Source organism: Myotis yumanensis, unplaced genomic scaffold (genome assembly GCF_028538775.1).
Source record: "Myotis yumanensis isolate MYYU_CA2020_CCGP unplaced genomic scaffold, mMyoYum1.0.hap1 SCAF_14, whole genome shotgun sequence".
NCBI classification, from domain to species: domain Eukaryota; kingdom Metazoa; phylum Chordata; class Mammalia; order Chiroptera; family Vespertilionidae; genus Myotis; species Myotis yumanensis.
Genome location: NW_027223765.1, coordinates 9,725,496 through 9,744,673, shown reverse-complemented (window position 1 = coordinate 9,744,673; position 19,178 = coordinate 9,725,496). Strand labels below are relative to the sequence as shown.

General features: G+C 50.3%; 2 protein-coding genes across 2 annotated transcripts in view; both read left to right on the top strand.

Annotated features, from left to right (window-relative positions):
* The first annotated feature begins 229 nt into the window (after window positions 1-229).
* On the top strand, window positions 230-5,480 carry XCR1 (X-C motif chemokine receptor 1). The gene has a single exon (XM_070391685.1). It carries the CDS (start codon window positions 404-406, stop codon window positions 1,427-1,429), a length of 1,026 nt encoding a protein of 341 aa, XP_070247786.1. The 5' UTR covers window positions 230-403; the 3' UTR covers window positions 1,430-5,480.
* A 681-nt stretch (window positions 5,481-6,161) lies between these two features.
* The window catches only part of FYCO1 (FYVE and coiled-coil domain autophagy adaptor 1), a 64,295-nt gene continuing 51,278 nt past the window's right edge, over window positions 6,162-19,178 (top strand). Inside the window, 3 exon segments of the mRNA XM_070391684.1 lie at window positions 6,162-6,256; window positions 16,201-16,336; window positions 17,771-17,877. Coding sequence (XP_070247785.1) covers window positions 16,282-16,336; window positions 17,771-17,877 — 162 coding nt within the window. The 5' untranslated portion in view covers window positions 6,162-6,256; window positions 16,201-16,281.

The following is a 19,178-nucleotide window of genomic DNA, read 5'->3' as shown; positions in this document are numbered from 1 at the left end:
CAAACAACCAGATTTTGTTTTGTACATTTTCTCTCTTTTATTTTCTATTTCTTTATTTCTTTCTTTATCTTTATTATTTCCTTCCTTCTACTTACTTTGGGTTTAATTTGTTCTCTTTCCAGTTTCTGAGCCACCGATTTTAGATCATTGATTTTTAAACCTTTCTTTTTTCTAATTAAAGCATTTAAAGCTATAACATTTTCCTCTAAGCACTGCTTTAGTTACATTTCATGAATTTTGATATGTGCTACTTCCATTATTATTCAGTTCAAAATATTTTACAATTTGCCTTGTGATTTGTTCTTTGACACCTAGAGTCTTTAGAAGTATTTTGTACTTCCAAGTTACCGAGGTTTTTCTAGGTATCTTATTGTTATTCGTTTCAGATATTCTCAGTGTCTAGATGGAGCCCTCAGGCATCCCAGAGTCCACCACCCCTTATGATTATGATTCGCAGAGCCTTTTGTGTGAGACTCAGACCTTCACCTTTGCGACCTTCAACACCACCATCCTGTACTGCCTGGTGTTCTTCCTCAGCCTGGTGGGCAACAGTCTGGTATTGTGGGTCCTGGTGAAGTATGAGAGCCTGGAGTCCCTCACCAATGTCTTCATCCTCAACCTGTGCCTCTCAGACCTGGTGTTCTCCTTCCTGTTGCCTCTGTGGGCCTTGGTGTACCACTGGGGCTGGGTGCTGGGAGACTTCTTCTGCAAGCTCTCCAACATGATCTTCTCCATCAGCCTCTTCAGCAGCATCTTCTTCCTGACCATCATGACCATCCATCGCTACCTGTCTGTGGTCAGCCCCCTCTCGTCCCTGAGAGTCTACACCCTCCAATGCCGCGTGTTGATGACCACAGCTGTGTGGGCCGTCAGCATCCTGTCCTCCATCCCCGATGCCATCTTCCACAAAGTGTTTGATCCTCCAGAATATTCATCAGAACCTTCGAAATGTGATTATTCAGAACTCAAGTGGTACCTGGCCTCGGTCTACCAGCACGTTGTCTTCTTTCTGCTCTCCATGGCGATTATCCTGTTCTGCTACGTGGAGATTCTCAGGACTCTGTTCCGCTCACGGTCCAAACGGCACCACCGGACAGTCAGGCTCATCCTCACCATTGTGCTGGCACACTTCATCAGCTGGGCTCCCTACAACCTCATCCTGTTCCTGCAAACACTGTTGAAACTTAAGATCATTCAGAGCTGCAAGATCTACTGGCAGCTGGATTATGCCTTGCTCATCTGCCGTGATTTTGCCTTCTCCCACTGCTGCTTCAACCCAGTGCTCTATGTCTTTGTCGGGGTCAAGTTCCGCAGACACCTCAAAAGTCTGCTCCGGCACTCCTGGCTCTGCCGGTCACAGGCGCCCAGCCTTTCCCCGTTACCTCACTCCCCAGGTGCTTTCCACTTTGAGGGCGCCTCCTTCTATTGAAAGGGAGTTTGGCGCTGCAGGTTGAGATGGACAGAAGAGATGGAGGGGGAGCAAAGAGAAGTGGTACAAGAAAGAGCATTGCAGAAGGCACAACACTGGGGATGCTACGGCTGCAGGGGTGGGAGATGAAAGAAATACGTTATACCAGGAGGTCCTACTGCAGAAAAGGGGCTCCCTGCCTGGAAATTTTATATTGCCATCAAGAAAAACATTTCTTAGATTCTGAGTTTATTATTCATTCCTTCATTTATTCATTCATTTAGACATGGGTTTGTTATCATTGCTTAGTTCAGAAGGTTCTAAAACATAAAAGGATTCCCAGAAAAGAGCATCCTTCAAGACTTGAGGAGGGGCTGAAACTCATGTGTGATAATTGTGCAAATGTAGGGTGCTGGCAAGACAGTCTCTCCCATTCCTGACTGTACGGTTGTCCCAGCTAATTTTAGAGAGCATTCTTCAGTGATGACTGGATGAGGACAAAAGTACCCACATTCTCAAATCTGGATTCTAAAAACCTACAACTGGACTGGAGATGTGTTCTGCATCATAATTCCAACTTCTAGCATATGTAGTCCATAGATCTTTTATTGAAAAAAAAGAATGAATTCAGTAAGTGCTGCCGTCTGCATGAAGCAAGTACTTGGAGGATATAAAGATGAACAAGGTACCAACGTCCAGCTCTGAAGGCCCAGGCTGGCATCCATCTTGGTGAAGGCAGCCAAGGTGAAGATTCCTCCAATATCTCATTCTCTCCCGGTAGCTATTGATCTGACACTTCAGATTCATTATGTTCCACCTGGAATGTTCTCCTGCTTGGTTGACGGCACCAGCTTCTCCCCAGTTGCTCACCCTCCAAACCTGAGTCATTTTCAAGCCATGCATTTCCTTTCCCGCCACTCCCACAGCCAAGTTCTATTGACTCTGCCTTCCCAGTGCCTCTCAGAGTTGTTCTCGCCATTGCATGGTCATGGATTCGTCCCCAATGGCCTCACTTCCTCAGCATCTTCCTGCTGCTCATCTCTTTCCCCACCAGCATCCTCTGCATTGAAACCAAGCTGCTCAAAACCCTTAGGCAGCTCCTTATTACCTACAAATAAAGCCCACACACCTTAGCAAGTCCTTCAAGGCCCCTGAAATCCACTGCTAGCTAACTTGTGCCTTCTATTCCATCCTAAGCCCCCATGCCACCAGCGTGGCATCCAACCACAAAAGACCCAGTTTCCTCTTGGCCTCTGCCATGCTGTCACCTGGGCCTGGGACACTTGTCCTTCTGCTCCCTAATCTACAAGCCCCAGCTGAAAGGCCATCTTCTTCAGGAAGCCCTCCCCCATCTTTAAATCAGGAGAGCAACTCTCTGGTTGTTGTGGCACTTCGCTTGTCCCTGAAAGATATTATTTGTCACTTTCTACCACGTGTCATAGTTACGCACATGCATGTCTTTTTAAAAAAAAATATATTTTACTGATTTTTTATAGAGAAGAAGGAGAGGGATAGAGAGTTAGAAACATCGATGAGAAACACCGATCAGCTGCCTCCTGCACACTCCCTACTGGTATGTGCCTGCAACCAAGGTACATGCCCTTGACCGGAATCGAACCTGGGACCCTTGAGTCTGCAGGCTGTTGCTTTATCCACTGAGCCAAACTGGTTAGGGCCGCACATGCATGTCTTAGCTCCCTGCCCCATCAGAGGGCAAACTGGCTGAAGGCAGGCACCTGGTCCTGCACCCTGCCAAGCATGGACCCTGGTGCTCTGTCATTGTGTGCGAAGTGGGAGCAAAGAATGACAACTGTCATTATTCTTCTCATTGTTTTTGGGGGATGTGTGCCTTGGGGCACTTTCTACCTTCCTTGCCCCAAGCCACTTCTTTATAGATATTAACCTTTCTTTCCTAGTCTACACTCAGAGCACATTGCTTAATCTTCTAGGTGGCAACGACTATATCTGACCTTGCCTTTTAGTTCATGGTACGCATGCTTGCCTCTTCCACGGTCCCGTAGCTTCACATCCAAGGACCACCCTCTAACTTTCCCCATACCATCCAGACCTGGTCCCCGTCTGTGAACCTGATTCAGCTCTGGACTGGGGCCTTTAGAAAAGCTCCCCAGCTGATTCTGACATGTACCCTACTTAGAAACATTGGGTGCAACTACTTGAAAATGGGAATTCCAGAATCTTCCACAGTTCATTGAGCAGGAGTTTGTAGAGTCACTGTGGCACTCAATATATGTTTATTGAATAAAGTAGTGACTAATACAGCCCTCGGCTGGAGCCTGGAGAGCTTATAAAGCATCTTTTCCCTTCAGTTCCAGCTATAATTTCAATACTCTAGTTGCCATTGGGTGGCCAGCCTTGGAGGACATTGACCTTGCTGGGGAAGAGTGAAGGTCTAATTTTAAGAATTGGTCAGTAACACCTGGAGAAGGCTGGGTGGTGCACCAGGGAAGGGACTAGCTAACCAATAGGTGGGCCATCACCCACCATCTATGGAAGAAATAGCCCACCACCTAAGGAAGAAGATGATAAGATGGTTTCGGGGTCTGAGCTAAGCCTATGGGCTTCTATCAGGACAATAATTTGGCACCCCCTTACTTAACTTTTGTTCAACTTTTATTTAGATGGCAGGCTGAGGCCAGGGAGCAGAAAAACAGGATTCCAGATTACACACCCACTTGGCCAAACCAAAGCTCCATGGGTTCTGAGCCCACTCTTCTTAGAAGGCAGGCTTAAGGGGTCTTGTATCACCAGAGAGCATGGCCTTTGAGAGGCTTGATCCACTGTCTCCTTACCCCATCCCATTCCTTCAAATCTCAAGATGCATATCTAAGTATTTCTTTCAACACATACAGCCATATCCCTAGGAGCAGTTCGTGAAATACAATCATGTCCATCTCTACATTTCTAGTGATGTTTTGGCACTCCCAATAGACTAGCTCTGAAAGTGATCTTTAACCAAGAGTCTTCTCCTAATCCAGTTCCTTGGGAATGCAAGGAAAGAGGCATAGAGACAGAAAGGTAAAAACTGGAAGGTAGAGGGACCACCTATCAGAAAGGGAGTGTGGGTGAGGCCAGGGACTGTACTCTACATTCTCTGACCACACCCTTCATCAGCTACAACCTCCTGCTTTCTCCTCCCTCCACCCACTAAAACCACTGTTCAACCTCAACCGGACTCTTGTGAGCCTATCCCTCCCCTAATAGTTGAAATATGATGCCCTGGTCACCGGGCTGCAGAACTGCCACACCAGAAACATATAAAATCCCCAACGGTACCCAAGGAAGATCCTCTTCACAGCATTTCCACCTCCATACTCCCTCAAACAAAATCAAGAGGAGAGGAACCTTGCTGATCTCCAAATAGGAACGTGCCTCCAAGCCCAGGGCAGCCCCAGACCTCAGATGAAGTTCCAGCCAGAGTGGAACTTCCTCAACAGCACAATCTGTGTTGCATAACTAGAACCTGCCTTGGTGCCCCACAATATTTATGGTTGGTTGAGTAAGTGGATAAGGAGACTCTCTTTTTGGTGTGTTTTTTTTTTTCTACTTCCTTTTCCTCTTCTGACACTTGCTTATATTACATCCATCTTCCAGTCAACTCCAGGTATCATTCACAGACTTCTCATGGGTTCTTCTCCAGAGCCCACCAGCCCAGGCATCACCTGGTTTGTTGAATTCCTATGGCTTTCATTTGTGAAAGCTGCCTCTGGTGGGACAAAGAAACCCACACGCATGGAAAGCCCAGTAGAAAAGACCCCCAAAGTAAACTGGCTGAGAAGTCTCTTGGGATTTGAGCCCTGGACTCAAACCCCAAATCCAAGCTCTTTACTCACTTACTGTGACCTTGGATCTCTCAGAGCCTCAGTGTCCTCATTTGTAAAACTGTATGTCAACAACACAAAGACAGATTCTACGCACACAGTGGAGGTGCACATGAGGTTATGTGTGTAAAGTACTTGCTTTGTAAATCATTCAGCCTAAACTAATATGAATTACTATTGCAATCGTCTAATAAAAACAGAATCATTGTATCATATGCACAAATAAATCTCTACCCAAGATCATTACGTAAGATTCCTAAAAGTTCTCTGCTTATGGGGGGAATTGGGTTAGGATTTGGGGTGAAGGGAGGGACACAGAAGAAGGGTTGGAGATAAAGTGTGAAACAAGTCCTGTGTGAATCAGGATGGTGGAAAATTGGCTCCATTTAGGTAGGCCTTAGGCAAAATTGTCCGAGGCCAAGTCTGTCTTGAGTGTTCCCTGGCTCAGTTTTTTGTCCTTATCTCTCCTCTGGCCTAACACCCACGTCTCTGTCTCCAAGTCCAGGGCTTTTTCGTATCTCTTAATCCAACTGTGTCTGAACAAGGACCAACCAGAAGGAATGATACTGCTTTCTGCTCGGAATTTCTTTTTCACACTAAGTCTTTGGAACTCAAGTGTATTCTGCACTTACAACACATGTACAATAACTCAAACTAGCCACATTTCAAATTCTCAAAAGTCACACACGGACGGGGCTGCTTTCCCAAAACCGTGGTTTGTGTGTCCTCGGAGATTGAAAGGTTAACCTACAGCCAGATGCAAGGGAGAACCAGTAGGCATTGTCAACCTCAGCTCTGCGGAGCATGCCGGGAGTTGTAGTCTGAGCCCATCTGCCGCTGGGATCCGATGGGCGTTGTAGGCCTCGGGCTTGTGGTGCATGCCGGGAGTTGTAGTCCGCACCCGCTGGTGGCGGGCTCTGCGTATCATGGCCGTCTCCGCCGCTCACCCGCAGTCTTCCGCTTGGCCCCAGAAAGTTTCGGTTCTGCCCAGCGGTGGACCCACTAGCGCGTAAGTGCCACCGGGGGGCCGGCCGGACCCTGGGGGCGCCCAGGCTGCTCTCGGCCCCGGAGCGGAAAACTTCAAGGCACCTGTTGCCCTTTCCGTTCCCACTCCTCCTGGGTGTCCCGCAGACCCGGAGCCCTTGCCCAGCGGGCCTGGGAAGTGTCCACTGCGGGTGAAACTGGTGCGGGAGCCCAGGCTACCCCTGGTGACCAGTGAGGAAGACCCCCCCAACGCCAGCTCCAAGACCTCCAACGGCCGAGGGGCCGCAGAGGAACGCCCCCGGTGGGGGTCTCAGAACAAACCTGGGGTGTTTTAGGCGCAGCGGGGAGAGGTCCCCAGCTTTCTGCTTGCATGGTCCAAGGCACTGACCTGAAGGAGCCAGTTCCTGGCTCAGCGGAGCCAGGACTGCCCAGACCCTTCACTTTGCGCTGCTCCACGGATGCTCTCCCCTCCTCCCGTAAGAGGTTGGTTTGTTCATCCCGAGACATCCATCCTCAGATCACGGCCGTCGGCCCTCTACCCACTGCCCCTTGTGCCCAGACACAGGCTCTCAGGTTGGCCCCCGGCCATCCTTGCTGAAACACCTGTGGGTTTGTGGATTGGCTCTGGTGTGGCTGCTCCGCACTTGAGCAGAACCTCGGCTGGGGGACGTAGAAAGGGGTGCTGAATGTTGTTGTTAAAAGAAATCATGTGTGGTTGACACATTAACCACGTGGCTCCCTATGCGTGCATCTTCTGATGCCCTTTGTCACTCGTCACAGTTCCCATTGGCTGCCCTCCCCAGGGGAAAAAGAAAAAAATTAGAGCACTTCGTGAAACCGCCGGCGTTGGCTACAGCCTTTCTGCCCCTCTGCGCCCGCGTCTTACCACAGCCGCTTCCTTTTCCGACAGAGAAATGGGTCAGGGGCTCCGAGGGCAGAGGATCAGGCCTTAATCTGCTCACTGCCCCCCTGCCGCCGCTGCCGCGCGCCTTTCCGTCTCAGTCGCAAGCTTAACTTCCCTGCCATCTGCCTCGTGCGGGTGCTGGGGGGCAGCCGGGGGAGCGCTGCCGGCTGAGGTTTCCTGCTTTGGGGGCTCCCACCTGAAGTGGGCCGCCTTCTCCCCCTTCTGTGACAAGAACTGCTTATAAACGATTGAATGCCCTGTACCGGTTGTGGGCCGTTACTATCTTCACCCCGGAGAGCAGAGTTCATTGTCTCCGAGCTGGGCTGTGTGGCCTTCGTTGATTAAATGATTCCTGTTTTAGGAACCGGGTTTTCCGCTTCGGTTCGTTTTTTAATTGTTTACAGGATTTGGTTAGGAAAATAGCTCAACGCACAGACTCTTGGAAAGACCTGTATGGTGAACACACACCCACCTGTTCGATTCTAGGATCAATATTTGACGTCGGTGGTTTTTGTGCGTTGGAGTCAGTCCCTCTAGCGGCTCCTTGGATGGTCTTTGCTCCTTGTGGCTGGTTTCAGGGCACCGGTGTGGGCTTGGGAGCCACGCTGTTAGCCTGGTCCTTTTGGGGGGCAGGGTTGGCACCCACAGATGTTTGTGATGAGAGGAACCACTTAGAGCAGATATCGGGGAGGAAAAATTATCCTCTGCCCTTCAAGGTTCTTCTGGTGGGACTAATAGTCAAATTGACACGAGGCAAATTAGCAGGAGAAAAACAAATTAAAAAGGTTAATCACACGTATCCAAGGGAGAGACCCAGGGAGAACTGTGTAACTCACCAAAATGGTGGAATCCAACACCTTCAATACCACCTGCAGCTAAAGACAAAAGCAGATGTTGGGGGTGGAGGGTCCTTTCTGGGAGGGTTCTGGGGGAAGCACGGCACTCCAGGGTGAGGCTGTTATGCAGATTTAAGCTCCTGCCTTCTCCAGTGCAGGCAAAAGCAGGCCTGGTCCCCTGAGGGGAAACACCCTTACAAATGGAGATTGCCCTTACAAATGTAAATGGCCTTTTACTAAGGGTAGCTTCTAGGTATTTTGGGCTTCGGGCACCTCTGCTGTTTCTTAAAATTAACTGGCCTGCCGTGATCTGTATCCCAGAGAGGCCAGGTGGAGCGGTTAACTGCTTAACCTCCAACCGCCAGGCCAGAGCAGCTGGTGACGTTGACCCGTGTTGGTCACCGAGGTCTTGGGCTGCTGCCACCAGAACGCACAGCCGCCCACCACTCCTGGCGGTCCTTCTCTTCCCTCTTGGCTGATGGGTTTTCTGGTGAATCCAAGGACACCTTGGGTGAGTCAAGACCAGAATGCCTTTAAACTGGAGGCAGAGGAAGGGTGTTGTCTAGCTGTGGTCTCCTGGTGAAAATCACTGCTAGGGACTCAGAGTCTGGTGCCTCATTCACCAGAGCAGCCCCAGTCGGCAGAGCAGGTAAGGCTCATGAACTGGTGTCGTAACTAGGCAGAAGCCACCTGTGAGCAGAGATGAGTGGAGTTTGGCCTTGTCAACATCTGCTCACCTAGTGGCTGAATGTCATTGTCTTGCTCAAAAGATAAACGATGTTCTCTATTTGTAATCTCAGTGCCAGGTTTGTTTTGTTTTGTTTTTAAGCTCTTGATTGGCATAAGAGCTTCTGTTTGAGGAACTAAATACACGAGTAGAGTGGCTGTTGAAATGTTTCCATGGCTCTGTGTTTATCTCCTTGCTGTTTTTAGATGTGTCACTGTGCTGTCCCCATATTAAGAGGTTCACCCTCAGAGCATGTGGGCTCCATGGCTTTTAGAAGATGAAGATGGCAGAGATGTGCCGAGTTGTGCAGGAGGCATGTTCCCCTCTTCCTCACATTGAAGCCACTCAGCCTGGTGGTTGTAGTGAACACCAGTGGTCCTTCCTGTTCATGCAGTTCTCGGTGGCATTAGAAAGACACCAAGCGGTTGTTTATAGCTGGGCCAGATCCTGTTTTCAGGGACCAGGGTGTGTACGTCAGTATAGTTCTGAGGACTGACTTAAGGAGAACCTGAGGTCTGGTTACGGCACTGTGGCCCTCCGGCTGGTTCAGGGACCCAGGGGCAGGTTTGACCAAACCATGGGAGGATGTAGGTAGTGCACCTTCAGCCTGAGGCAGAAAACTCTTAGGGACAAACTTGCAATTAAAAAAAAAACACACACATAACGGAAGCAGAAAAAGCATTCTAAGCAAGTCACTAGAAGGCAGAGGGGTAGGGCAAGAGAGTCCCTGTAAGAGGTCCAGGATGGATGGACAACTGAACCAGAGGTGGTGTCCATTTAACATAGAGCTGGAAGGAATTTCTTCAAGCTGAACCTGCAGCCTTGGTCAGGGAGGTGCAGCTCTCAGTAGGAGCCTCAGCCAAAGTTAGCCACTGAGAGTATCTGTTCTTCTCTTTCCCCAACTCATGAAGGAAGGTAAAGGATCACCTCCCCACACTGTACCAAGAAAACAAATTTTAAAACCACCACACACAACGTAGGAGGAGGTCAAATAATGTCCCTAGGACAAATAGATTTGCTAAAACTGCCTGAAAATAGTTTGGTGAGCGAAACATACCATGGTTCTCACCCAATCGTGGTGTGATCTTGATTGCATTATTCATCGCATGATAGGTAACGGAAATTTCACATGACCAGTCTGATTCCAAATTCAAAGAGCATCCAGATTGGCAATACTCGGCTACAACCGATAAAAGAGAAGACCATTTTCTTGCCCATTGCCACAACTCCCACAATCCTAGTTCTTGCTTGCCCCTCTTATGTGCCAGCATAGCCCCACCCCCTACCCCACCTCCGTAACCATGTTGCTGCTCTTGTCACCCAAGGAGCACAACATAACTCAGATCCATCAATACTTCCCACACCCACCCCTGTAGTGTTCCTGTTGATGGTTCCAGATCTAAACTTCCAGGAGTGGAGGAAGCAGAGGGCCTTGGGGAAGTCTGGGTGAATGGGGAGGTGGTGGTAGTGGCCCTGGTTATTATTGTCCTGGGTGAGGGAAAGGAGGCTTCTGGGTAAGGCTGCCTCCGGGTCAGAGCTGTGGTACACACTCTCCTGTAGACACACTTAATCCATCCAATCCCTAAATTACATAATTCCATTCATTCTCAGAGTAATAACTATAGTATTGCCACAATAATGATGATATAATGTCTGCGTTTACAACTTGACTTTTGAAATGCATTATTTTAGTCAACATAAAAGTATTTTTATGCTCAATAAAGGCAAATTGAAAAATCAGAGAAATAGCTTTTGGGGGGCAGATTTACCTATGTTACTCACCATTGCAGGATAATTATCATTATTTACATGGTGCTACATTTCTAGTACATTTCTACGCCTAAAGTTTAATTTGGTTTGTGGAGCAAGAGTCAATGGTTTGGTTTGTATTCATTCATTCATTCAACAAGTAATTTATTGAGGGCCCACCAGCATAGTCAGAACTGTGCTATGTGCCTGGGATGAAAAAATAATGAATAGTGATGGAGCTTACAGACAAATGGGAAAGACCGATTAAACAAGAAAGTACTGGACGGGTACTGCAGGCGAGTCCCCATGCAGTGGGGGCTTAGAATCGTGAGCAAAGTAGTTTGCCAATGGGTTCACCTGTTTTCATCGCAGTGATTCTCAGGCCTCAAGTGATCTCTTATTCTATAAGCTTGTACAGGAGGCGTGGTCATGCTATCTGCTTCTCCTCCCTGGAGCATGAGTTCCTTAAAGGTCTGGGACTCCACCAGCCTGTTCACAGCTGTAGCCCTATCTCCTGGACCAGGCCTGCCTCTTAGAAGTGGTGCCCAGCAAACCCCGTTGGCTGGCAGGAGGTTTGTTAGCACATATGGGTCACCTGCTGTCTTCCTCAAGGCCATGTTTAGTGGTACAGCACATCCTGCCAGAGATTCGGTCCGGAGTTCAACATTGGCCGGCCTGGCTCCCAGGGTACAATTTGGGAGCACTGCTGTGTTCCCACCTGCTTGGGGTTTGTGCTGTTAGGGGTAGGTGCGCCCGCTTGTTCTCACTTGTTTGTGCAGCTGTCCCAGAAACTGCCCACATTTTCACACACACATGCCATTGTGACCTCCCGGATGCTTTCTCTGGCCTTCGATGGCACTGCAGCCCCAAATACCAGTACTGATGGGTGGTACTGATGGGTAGCCCTTCCTGGGAGCAGCTGCCCACCTTCCTGGAAAAAAAAAAAAAAGACAGCTTCCCCCAGGCCCAGAAGCACAGCCCCCCCCCCCCCCGCCCCCCATCCACAGGTTCCTCTTCACCCTGCTCTCCTGGGTCAGTGGGCAGGAATTGCGGCCAGATTTGTGTGTCTTTCAGGACAAGTGACCAAGAAACCTGAAATTGTTGGTGGGGGGCTGGGCAAGAGAAGGTTCAAGAAGGGATGACAAAGTCTGAAGTCTTCATTCCCTTTAAGAAAAGGAGAAGATTGCAAGCCAGACGGTGTGTTTGGGAAAGATGACCCAGGCATACAGTGGCTTACCATTTTAATTATAGTCGAAGGGGTGGGGTTGCCTCAGGAGCCTTTGCTCACGTGAGCTGAAATGTCTGCTCTGAGCTGGCCTCTGACAAACTGCTGAGCACTCGCCCAGGCACCTTGAAGCTGGTGAGGGCAGCCTGACTGCCGGCAGCCGATTCAGCGCCGAGCCAGCAGCGCCGCGGGCCTTCCCAGCCGCAGGTACCTGCCTGGGGCCCCCCTTTCCATAGGCGGCTGAGCCAGGCCAAGGCAGTGGGCTCTTCCAGAAAGGCTTGCTGCTTTGGCTGATCTGAACGGGTTAACATCCTTTCTTGGACTGGGTGGGATTTACAACTGGTGTGTTCCACCGTGTTTGAGAGTGGGAGGAGCCCCACCGGATGGTGGCCTCTCAGGGTCAGTTCTTAGTTATTGTGTTGTTATTATCAGTACTGGTTATTGAACAAGTAGGACCGATTTTGAGAGCAAGGCATGGTTGCCTTTCATGCCCCAAACCTCCTCCTCCCCTTCTTTTTTTTTTTTTTCCCTCCTCGGACCCTTCCGATTCTTCTTTCCTGATGTAGCTACTCACACACTGTATTGCCCCTGCCAGAACCCATTTCGGGGCAACATGAATATTAGTCATTTGCACCATAGAATAAATAAGTTTATGTGAGTCAGTCTTTGTATCTTGATTTGGGACTAAAGGGCTGTGTCTATTGTTTAAGCATTTAGGGCTTCTGGGCAGGAATAGGAGGAATTTTCAAGGTGGGGGAAGGTCATTTACCTCTAAAATAATTTTTAAAAATGCGTATAGTCCCCTTTCCTCTTTCAGAAGATTGGATGTTTTCAGGCATTCTGGCTAAGCTTAAACATAATTTTCAGTTGTTGGCAAGAGAATCCAGTGTCTCCCCAAGTAGTTAGTGTCAGAAGTGAATTGAATTGTGGGACACGCAGTTGTTGTCAGAACTGGTTCCTGCTGTGGGAAAAAGCCACACATTTGGTGTCAGAAGTGGTGTGAGTTAAAAAAAAAAAAAAAAAGATAAAAAGCTTCATCCCTCAACCAAAGGCCGAAGTTATCTAGAGACACAGGAAGTTGACCGTGGTTTGGAGAGAGGCAGTGCCCTTGCCCCTTTCTGTGTCTTTCATTGGTTAATGACCTCAGACTAAGGAAGAGGGAGAGCAAAATGCTAAGTCCATGGAGCCAGCATCCCTATGGTGACCATGTCATGTCTTCCAGGGAAGCTCTGACTTCCCAAAAACCATGTGAGGTGGTGACCCGCAGCCTCGGTGGAAAGCCCACCGCGACCTACAGGCCCAGCAGCCGGTTCTTAGGGCTCACTAGCTTGGTGGTGACGCAGGCTATTTGGAAAAGCAGCTCAGGTTGCTGGCAGCTGGCACAGCTCACCCCGTGACCCGGGAACTTGGCTCCCGCTGAGCACACTGCTGGGTCAGGCAGGGAAGGCCTCCTGGGCTCGGGCCCACACAAGGGCAGCTTCCCCAAAGCGCCAAGAGGTCTTGAAGGAGCAAGTCTCTCTCTCTCTGTCTGTGTTCAGGCTCGTCATGCGAAGGTGCCAGTTTGGTCTGCAGACATTGTTTCCCTCATGCCAGACTCCAGAGAGGGCTGGTTTCTAGGATATGCAGCTGGTTGTGTGGTTCCTGCATTGTCCTGGCCTGAGCCTGCCAGCTTTACTCCACCTGCTGTTTTCATGCCCTTCCAAGCTCCGCCCTCTCCCAGGTGTGCCAGTCTTGCCTCTACTTTGAATAAACACACAGGCCCAGTAGGCTTCCTTTGAGGACTCTTGGGGTATTAGTCATCTTCCTCCGAGATTAGTCCTCCCAGAAGCTGCAAGGCTCTCTGTGTTGACAGCATTCAAAACAGAGGGACGTCAGTAGAGAAACAGGCTTCCCGGACCCTCCTCCCTGGCGCCCTTTCCACCTTGTGTCTCTCTGAAGACCTGTTCATTTTCAGGCCTGGCCCGACACGGGTGCCATCACAGTGTCCACCTCCCCCCTCCTCCCCCAAGCAGAAGGAACCTTCCCTTCCCCGGGTCCCACCGCAGCTCGTGCTTGTGAGATATTTACAGTCAGGTGACCACCACCACAGTCAAGATAGAACAGAATTGCCCCCCAAATTTCTGCATGCTCTTATAGTCAAAGCCTCCCTTCACCCCAGCCCCTGGCAACCACTATCTGGTGTCTCCCCAGTGTTTTGCCTTTGCAAGAGCATGCACGTGGATCGGAAAGCATGTAGCCTTTTCAGTCTGGCTTCGTTCACTCAGCATAAAGCACTTGTTATGTGTATCTGTGGTTCATGCCTTTTCACTGCCGAGTACGCATAACATCTTACCCAGATGCCTGCATGGACCTCTTCTGTCCTCTCCTGATATCTGGATATTTTTCTGTCTGTCTCCTCGGTGCACAGCCAAGCCCGTCCAGGGCTGGCCTGTGCTTTGCCTGCCTCTGTGTCCCCAGCCCACACATAGTAGGCCCGTGACAGAGTGTGGGGCCAGGGCAGCTGGGCACTGCCTCGCCAGGGGGTCCGAAGTGTCTGCCTGGGCAGCAGGGCCCCTGCAGAGGTGTGGCCCAGCCTGGGCGCCGGCTCTCTCCAGGCCCTGGCTGCTCCCTGCTCAGTCTCTGTTCAGCAGGCGACCTGGACAGACGGGGCTGGGTGGTCTGGCCTTTTGTAAACCGCTCCCACCCTCAGTTTGGCGTCTGTGATGGGCAGGGTGCCAGCACTTGCTGGGGGGCTTTGGCAGGTTCTCTCTGTTTCCCCCGACTCTCTGGGGCTCCGTGTCATGAGTTACTGGGAGTGTGTAAATATGCGCCTGTCTCGTTCCTCCCAGGCCAGAGAAGCCCTCTCTGGGCCTTGTTTTCCCTGAGTCACAGCTGCCCTAGCTTGTTAGTTAAAAATAGGCCTGGCATCCCCGCCCTGTGACAGGCCCTCCCCACTCAGGCTGACACTGGAATGCTTACGTAAATATTTGTAGGAGCTCAGATTGGGATCATTTCTATTCCAGGATCTTCTTGCCTTGACTCCTGGAGCAATGAGGGGACGGTGAGGGCCAGCACGCGTTAGAAACACTCGGGGTAGCGGCACGTTATTTGGGAAGTGGCTGGAGTTCAGGGTGGTTCCTAGAAGCCAGTGGGACTGGTTGGTCATTCACTGTAGTGACAGTGGCTCAGCTGAAAGTCCAGTTTGCTATCAGACTGACCGGGGTTGTTCAAACCCCATTTCCACTCCTTGCTGGCCCGTGGTCTTAGACAAGTTCCATGACTTCCCTGAATGCCAGTTTCTCCGTTGTGCTTTATCTCCTCTGCTCAGGCGGTTGTGGGAATTAAAATGATCACGTGTGTAAAGTGCCTGACAAGGCCCAGCATCGTTTAGCGTGGCTACTACTACGGGCACCTCTAGTCTTGCCAATTGCTGTGCCAGCAAACACTCCACCTTTGCATGGGACATCTAAGGAAAGAGCTAGAGGTTCTGAAAGAAGGACACAGGAGTGTCCAAATGCATGCCCAGGCCTCTTTCCAGTGCTGCTCAGATCTCATCATTGTTGGGTTCAGCCACTGCAGTGTCCTTAAATCACTTCAGCAGCTGCCCAGTAGGGCTGGTAACTCAGGACTCACCAGCCGCAAGAGGACAGTAACTGAGCTTAAAATAGAAGTGTCCCTTGAGGGCTGCGCAGGCCCCGGGGAAAGGCCCGGCAGTGTCTGCCCACCCAGGCAGAGCCGGACTCTGGGCTTTGGAGCTGCAGACCTCTCCCTGTGAGGCAAGCCAGGCTTCCTTGGTCCAGAAGCCCTGAGGGTACGTGTCCTGTCTCGCCCACTGGTTGCAGAGCTGCCCTCCGAGAAAGCAAGCCAGGGAGGGTGTTGGGAGCTAGGGGTCTGGGGGTAGCCGACACCAGAGGCCTGGCAGGCCGGTGAGCTGGGTGGGTTGGACTAGTTCTGGCCTTGGTTTCGGGGTGTAAGGGAGCCACTGGGAGGCATTTTTAAAGGTGGAAAGTGAAGCCGCGCTAAGAGGGCAGATTAGGAGAGGCTAGGCCAGGCTGTTTGGCTGATGTTTTTTGTTTTGTTTGTTTGTTTTTTTCCCATTGGTTTTTTTTTTTTTTTTTATGGGAGAGTGGAAGATAGAGAGAAAGACAGAGAAACATCGCTGTGAGAGAAATACATCGATGGTTGACTCCCACAGGAGCACTGACTAGGGCAGGCCAGGGAGGAGCCTGCAACCAAGGCACGTGCCCTTGACCGGAATTGAACTCGGGACCCTTTGGTCCGCAGGCCGACGCTCTATCCACTGAGCAAAACCGGCTACGTCTTGTTTTTTTGTGTGTGTGTGTGTTTTTTAAGGCTCCAAACAGGTCATTGTGTCTGAATATAAGTGTGTCAGAAGCCAACCAGGGGATGCCCACAGAGCAAGGCCCACACAGAAAGGCCAAGCCCTCCCCATTGCAGGAAGATGCCCAGACGGGGCAACTTTGTGCTCAGAGCAGCATCCCTCTGCTGTTTGTACATTTTGTCTGACTGGTGCTTCTTCCCCCTGCAGGTGCCACCATGGAGTCTGACTTCTGCTGATCGGACCCAGGCAGGAGGGCACAGCCGAGACCACGGCCTGTAGCCAGTCGCCATGGCTTCCCCCAGCACGGATGGCCAGCTCCAGAGGATCATCCGTGATTTGCAAGGTACGGTCAGGCCGCCAGGCATGCGGGTTTGGTGTGGAGGGAGCTGTGACTGCTTTTGCTTTTGCGGTTGAAGTTCAGCCCTTTCATCTGTGTTCACACGGGGAGGGGTGGGGGACGTAGATTGGAGCCCTCAGGACACATTATATTGAAATATTCGGGGCTCAGCTGTCCATCCTGTATGGCTGGGAGACCCCAAGGGCCCTCCTCTCTGGGCACTGTAAGGGCACTTTGTAAACAAAATCAAACACTCCTTTCCAGGTCTGGGTCTGGTTTGTGTGTGTGTGTGTCTGTTTTCCTGGCTGAAGCTCGCGTCTCTGGGCTCTCTCTGATGGAGACGGGAACGAATATTCTCCTTCTCTCTGAGCAGGAAAACCAGATACCAGTCTTTCTTGTTTTGCTGTCTCGCCTGCTGGCAGTAGGCAGGTAGCCTATCCTGGACGAACTCCGGAACTCCGAGCTCCGGTTGTGGGCCTGCTGCTCCTAGGCATCGCCAGGCGCAGGAACTCAGCCTGAGGGTGCAGAGGAAGGCCCCTGCCACCCCGCCCCCCACCCCAGCGCTCAGTGCACAGCAGTGATCTGACCTCTCTGCCAGCTCCTCGTCTGTAAAATTTACGTTGTCCTTATTCTTTTTCGTGTTTAAACAGCTCTAATGTTGGGATCATCTTAAAATCAATTGCATCTTAGATTTGTTGAAGTAAGGCACTTCCTGCCTCACACGGCTACATTAAAGGAGAAAGACTTGCAAAGGCCTGGCCCCTAGCTGGGCCCCGTTAACAGAAGCAGGCACTGTTGTCATTCTTGCGATTGTCACATGACTATTTGCACATTCTGGGTCTTCTTGAAGCCTGGACTTCCCTGTACTGAGCGGTGAGGTGATAGTGAAGGGAGAGTGAAGAAACATGGCCAGAACGAAGGATAAGGCTTTCTGGCAGCCATTGTTAGGAGACTGCTCAATGATCCATCCACACAGCAAACATCTGTTGACCAAGCAGTATGAGGTCTGCATGGTGGGCCTGCAGGGATGGCCTGGAAAAATGCCCACCCTGGGAGCTGTTACAAAGTGCCTGTGGGCTCTCGGGACACCTTAGCGCCTTCTGACTTGGCCATGTTTCTTCACTCTCCCTTCACTATCACCTCACTGCTCAGTACAGGGAAGTCCAGGCTTCAAGAAGACCCAAAATGTGCAAATAGTCATGTGACAATCGCAAGAATGACAGCAGTGCCTGCTTCTGTTAACGGGGCCCAGCTAGGGGCCAGGCCTTTGCAAGTCTTTCTCCTTCTGACTTGTCCTCCCTGGGGGTGGACACAGCACTTCACGTTTTCGAGGTGCTTTGCCATCATCGACCACTGCCGCCTCCTGCTTCCCGGTTATCCTGCTTGTCTCCCAGTGGTTGGCCTCCACCTGGTTACGTGTTCCTGTTTGTTGTCTTAAAGATGCTGTGACAGAACTAAGCAAAGAATTTAAGGAAGGAGGGGAACCCATCACAGATGACAGCACCAGCTTGCATAAGTTTTCTTACAAACTTGAGTACCTCCTTCAAGTAAGTGACTCTGTAACGTGTTGATTTCTGCTCTGTTGTCTTGTTTCACTTGTCAGCTTTAAGGATGTGGGCCAGGAAGCTCAGTGAAGCCATTAGGCCGTCCTGATTAGGCCCGAGGCATCGTGACTTGGGCCTCCAAATGCCATCCTCTGAGGATTCGGCAAGTTGCCCCTTAGGACAGTGGTTCTCAACCTTCCTAATGCCGCAACCCCCAATTTCATTGTTACAAATTGAACATAATTAAAGCATAGTGATTAATCACAAAAAACATGTAATTATATATGTGTTTTCTGATGGTCTTAGGCGACCCCTGTGAAAGGGTCGTTCAACCCCCAAAGGGGTCGTGGCCCACAGGTTGAGAACCGCTGCCTTAGGAAGATTTGGGAATCCAGAACATTCTTTAGAGACTTAGGTCAACTTAAGGCAGGTAAGAAGGTTTCTGTATAGCAGGGATCTTCATTTGGGGGAGTCACATCCCCTTTTGAAAACTAGGTGAAAGCTATGGAATCTCTTCCCAAACAACATGCGTATGTGCACACACGAATCACATTTTGCAGGAGCATTTGGGCCTCTGAAGGTTGTCCAGAGGCCTGTGCTAGAGCCTTCCTGCCCAAAGCATTGTGATTCGTAGGCCATCAGCACCAGCTCACCCAGGAGCAGGCTGGAAATGGACGCTTGGTCCCCACTCTGAGGTCAGCCCAGGGAGTTTTCTTTTACACACTTGCAGCCTAAATCTTGTGTCCGCTGGTTCAAGTGCACAGACCAGAGAACTCTGCAGATGCAGAAAAGTACATCAACTACAACAGGAAGGAAATGGACCGATATGTTAATAGAAGTTAATCTTAGGCATTATAATCTTTTCTATTTTTAAAAAATATTTTTTATTTTTATTGATTTCAGAGAGCAAGGGAGATGGAGAGAGATAGAAACATCAACGATGAGAGAGAATCATTGATTGGCTGCCTCCTGCACGCCCCCTACTGGGGCTCGAGCCCACAACCCAGGCATGTGCCCTTGATCAGAATCGAACCCGGGACCCTTCAGTCCGCAGGCCAACACCCTATCCACTGAGCCAAACCAGCTAGCACATCTTTTCTATTTTTTAAAATCCAGATTTCCTAACATATCTGCATGTCTTCTATAGTCAGAAAAAAAATGCTGTAAGGTGTTGTGTTATAGGAAGATACGCCTATACATTTTGAGCACCATTAGTTTTCAGCGTCACATCCCACCAAGGTATACAGGATGAGAGCCCGCTGGAGGGGTGCCCCAGCTTGTTGAAGGACTCCTGCCCCATGCGT

Excerpts from the sequence above, each read along its gene's own strand:
- XCR1 (XM_070391685.1), top strand. The coding sequence starts at position 404 with ATGGAGCCCTCAGGCATCCCAGAGTCCACCACCCCTTATGATTATGAT.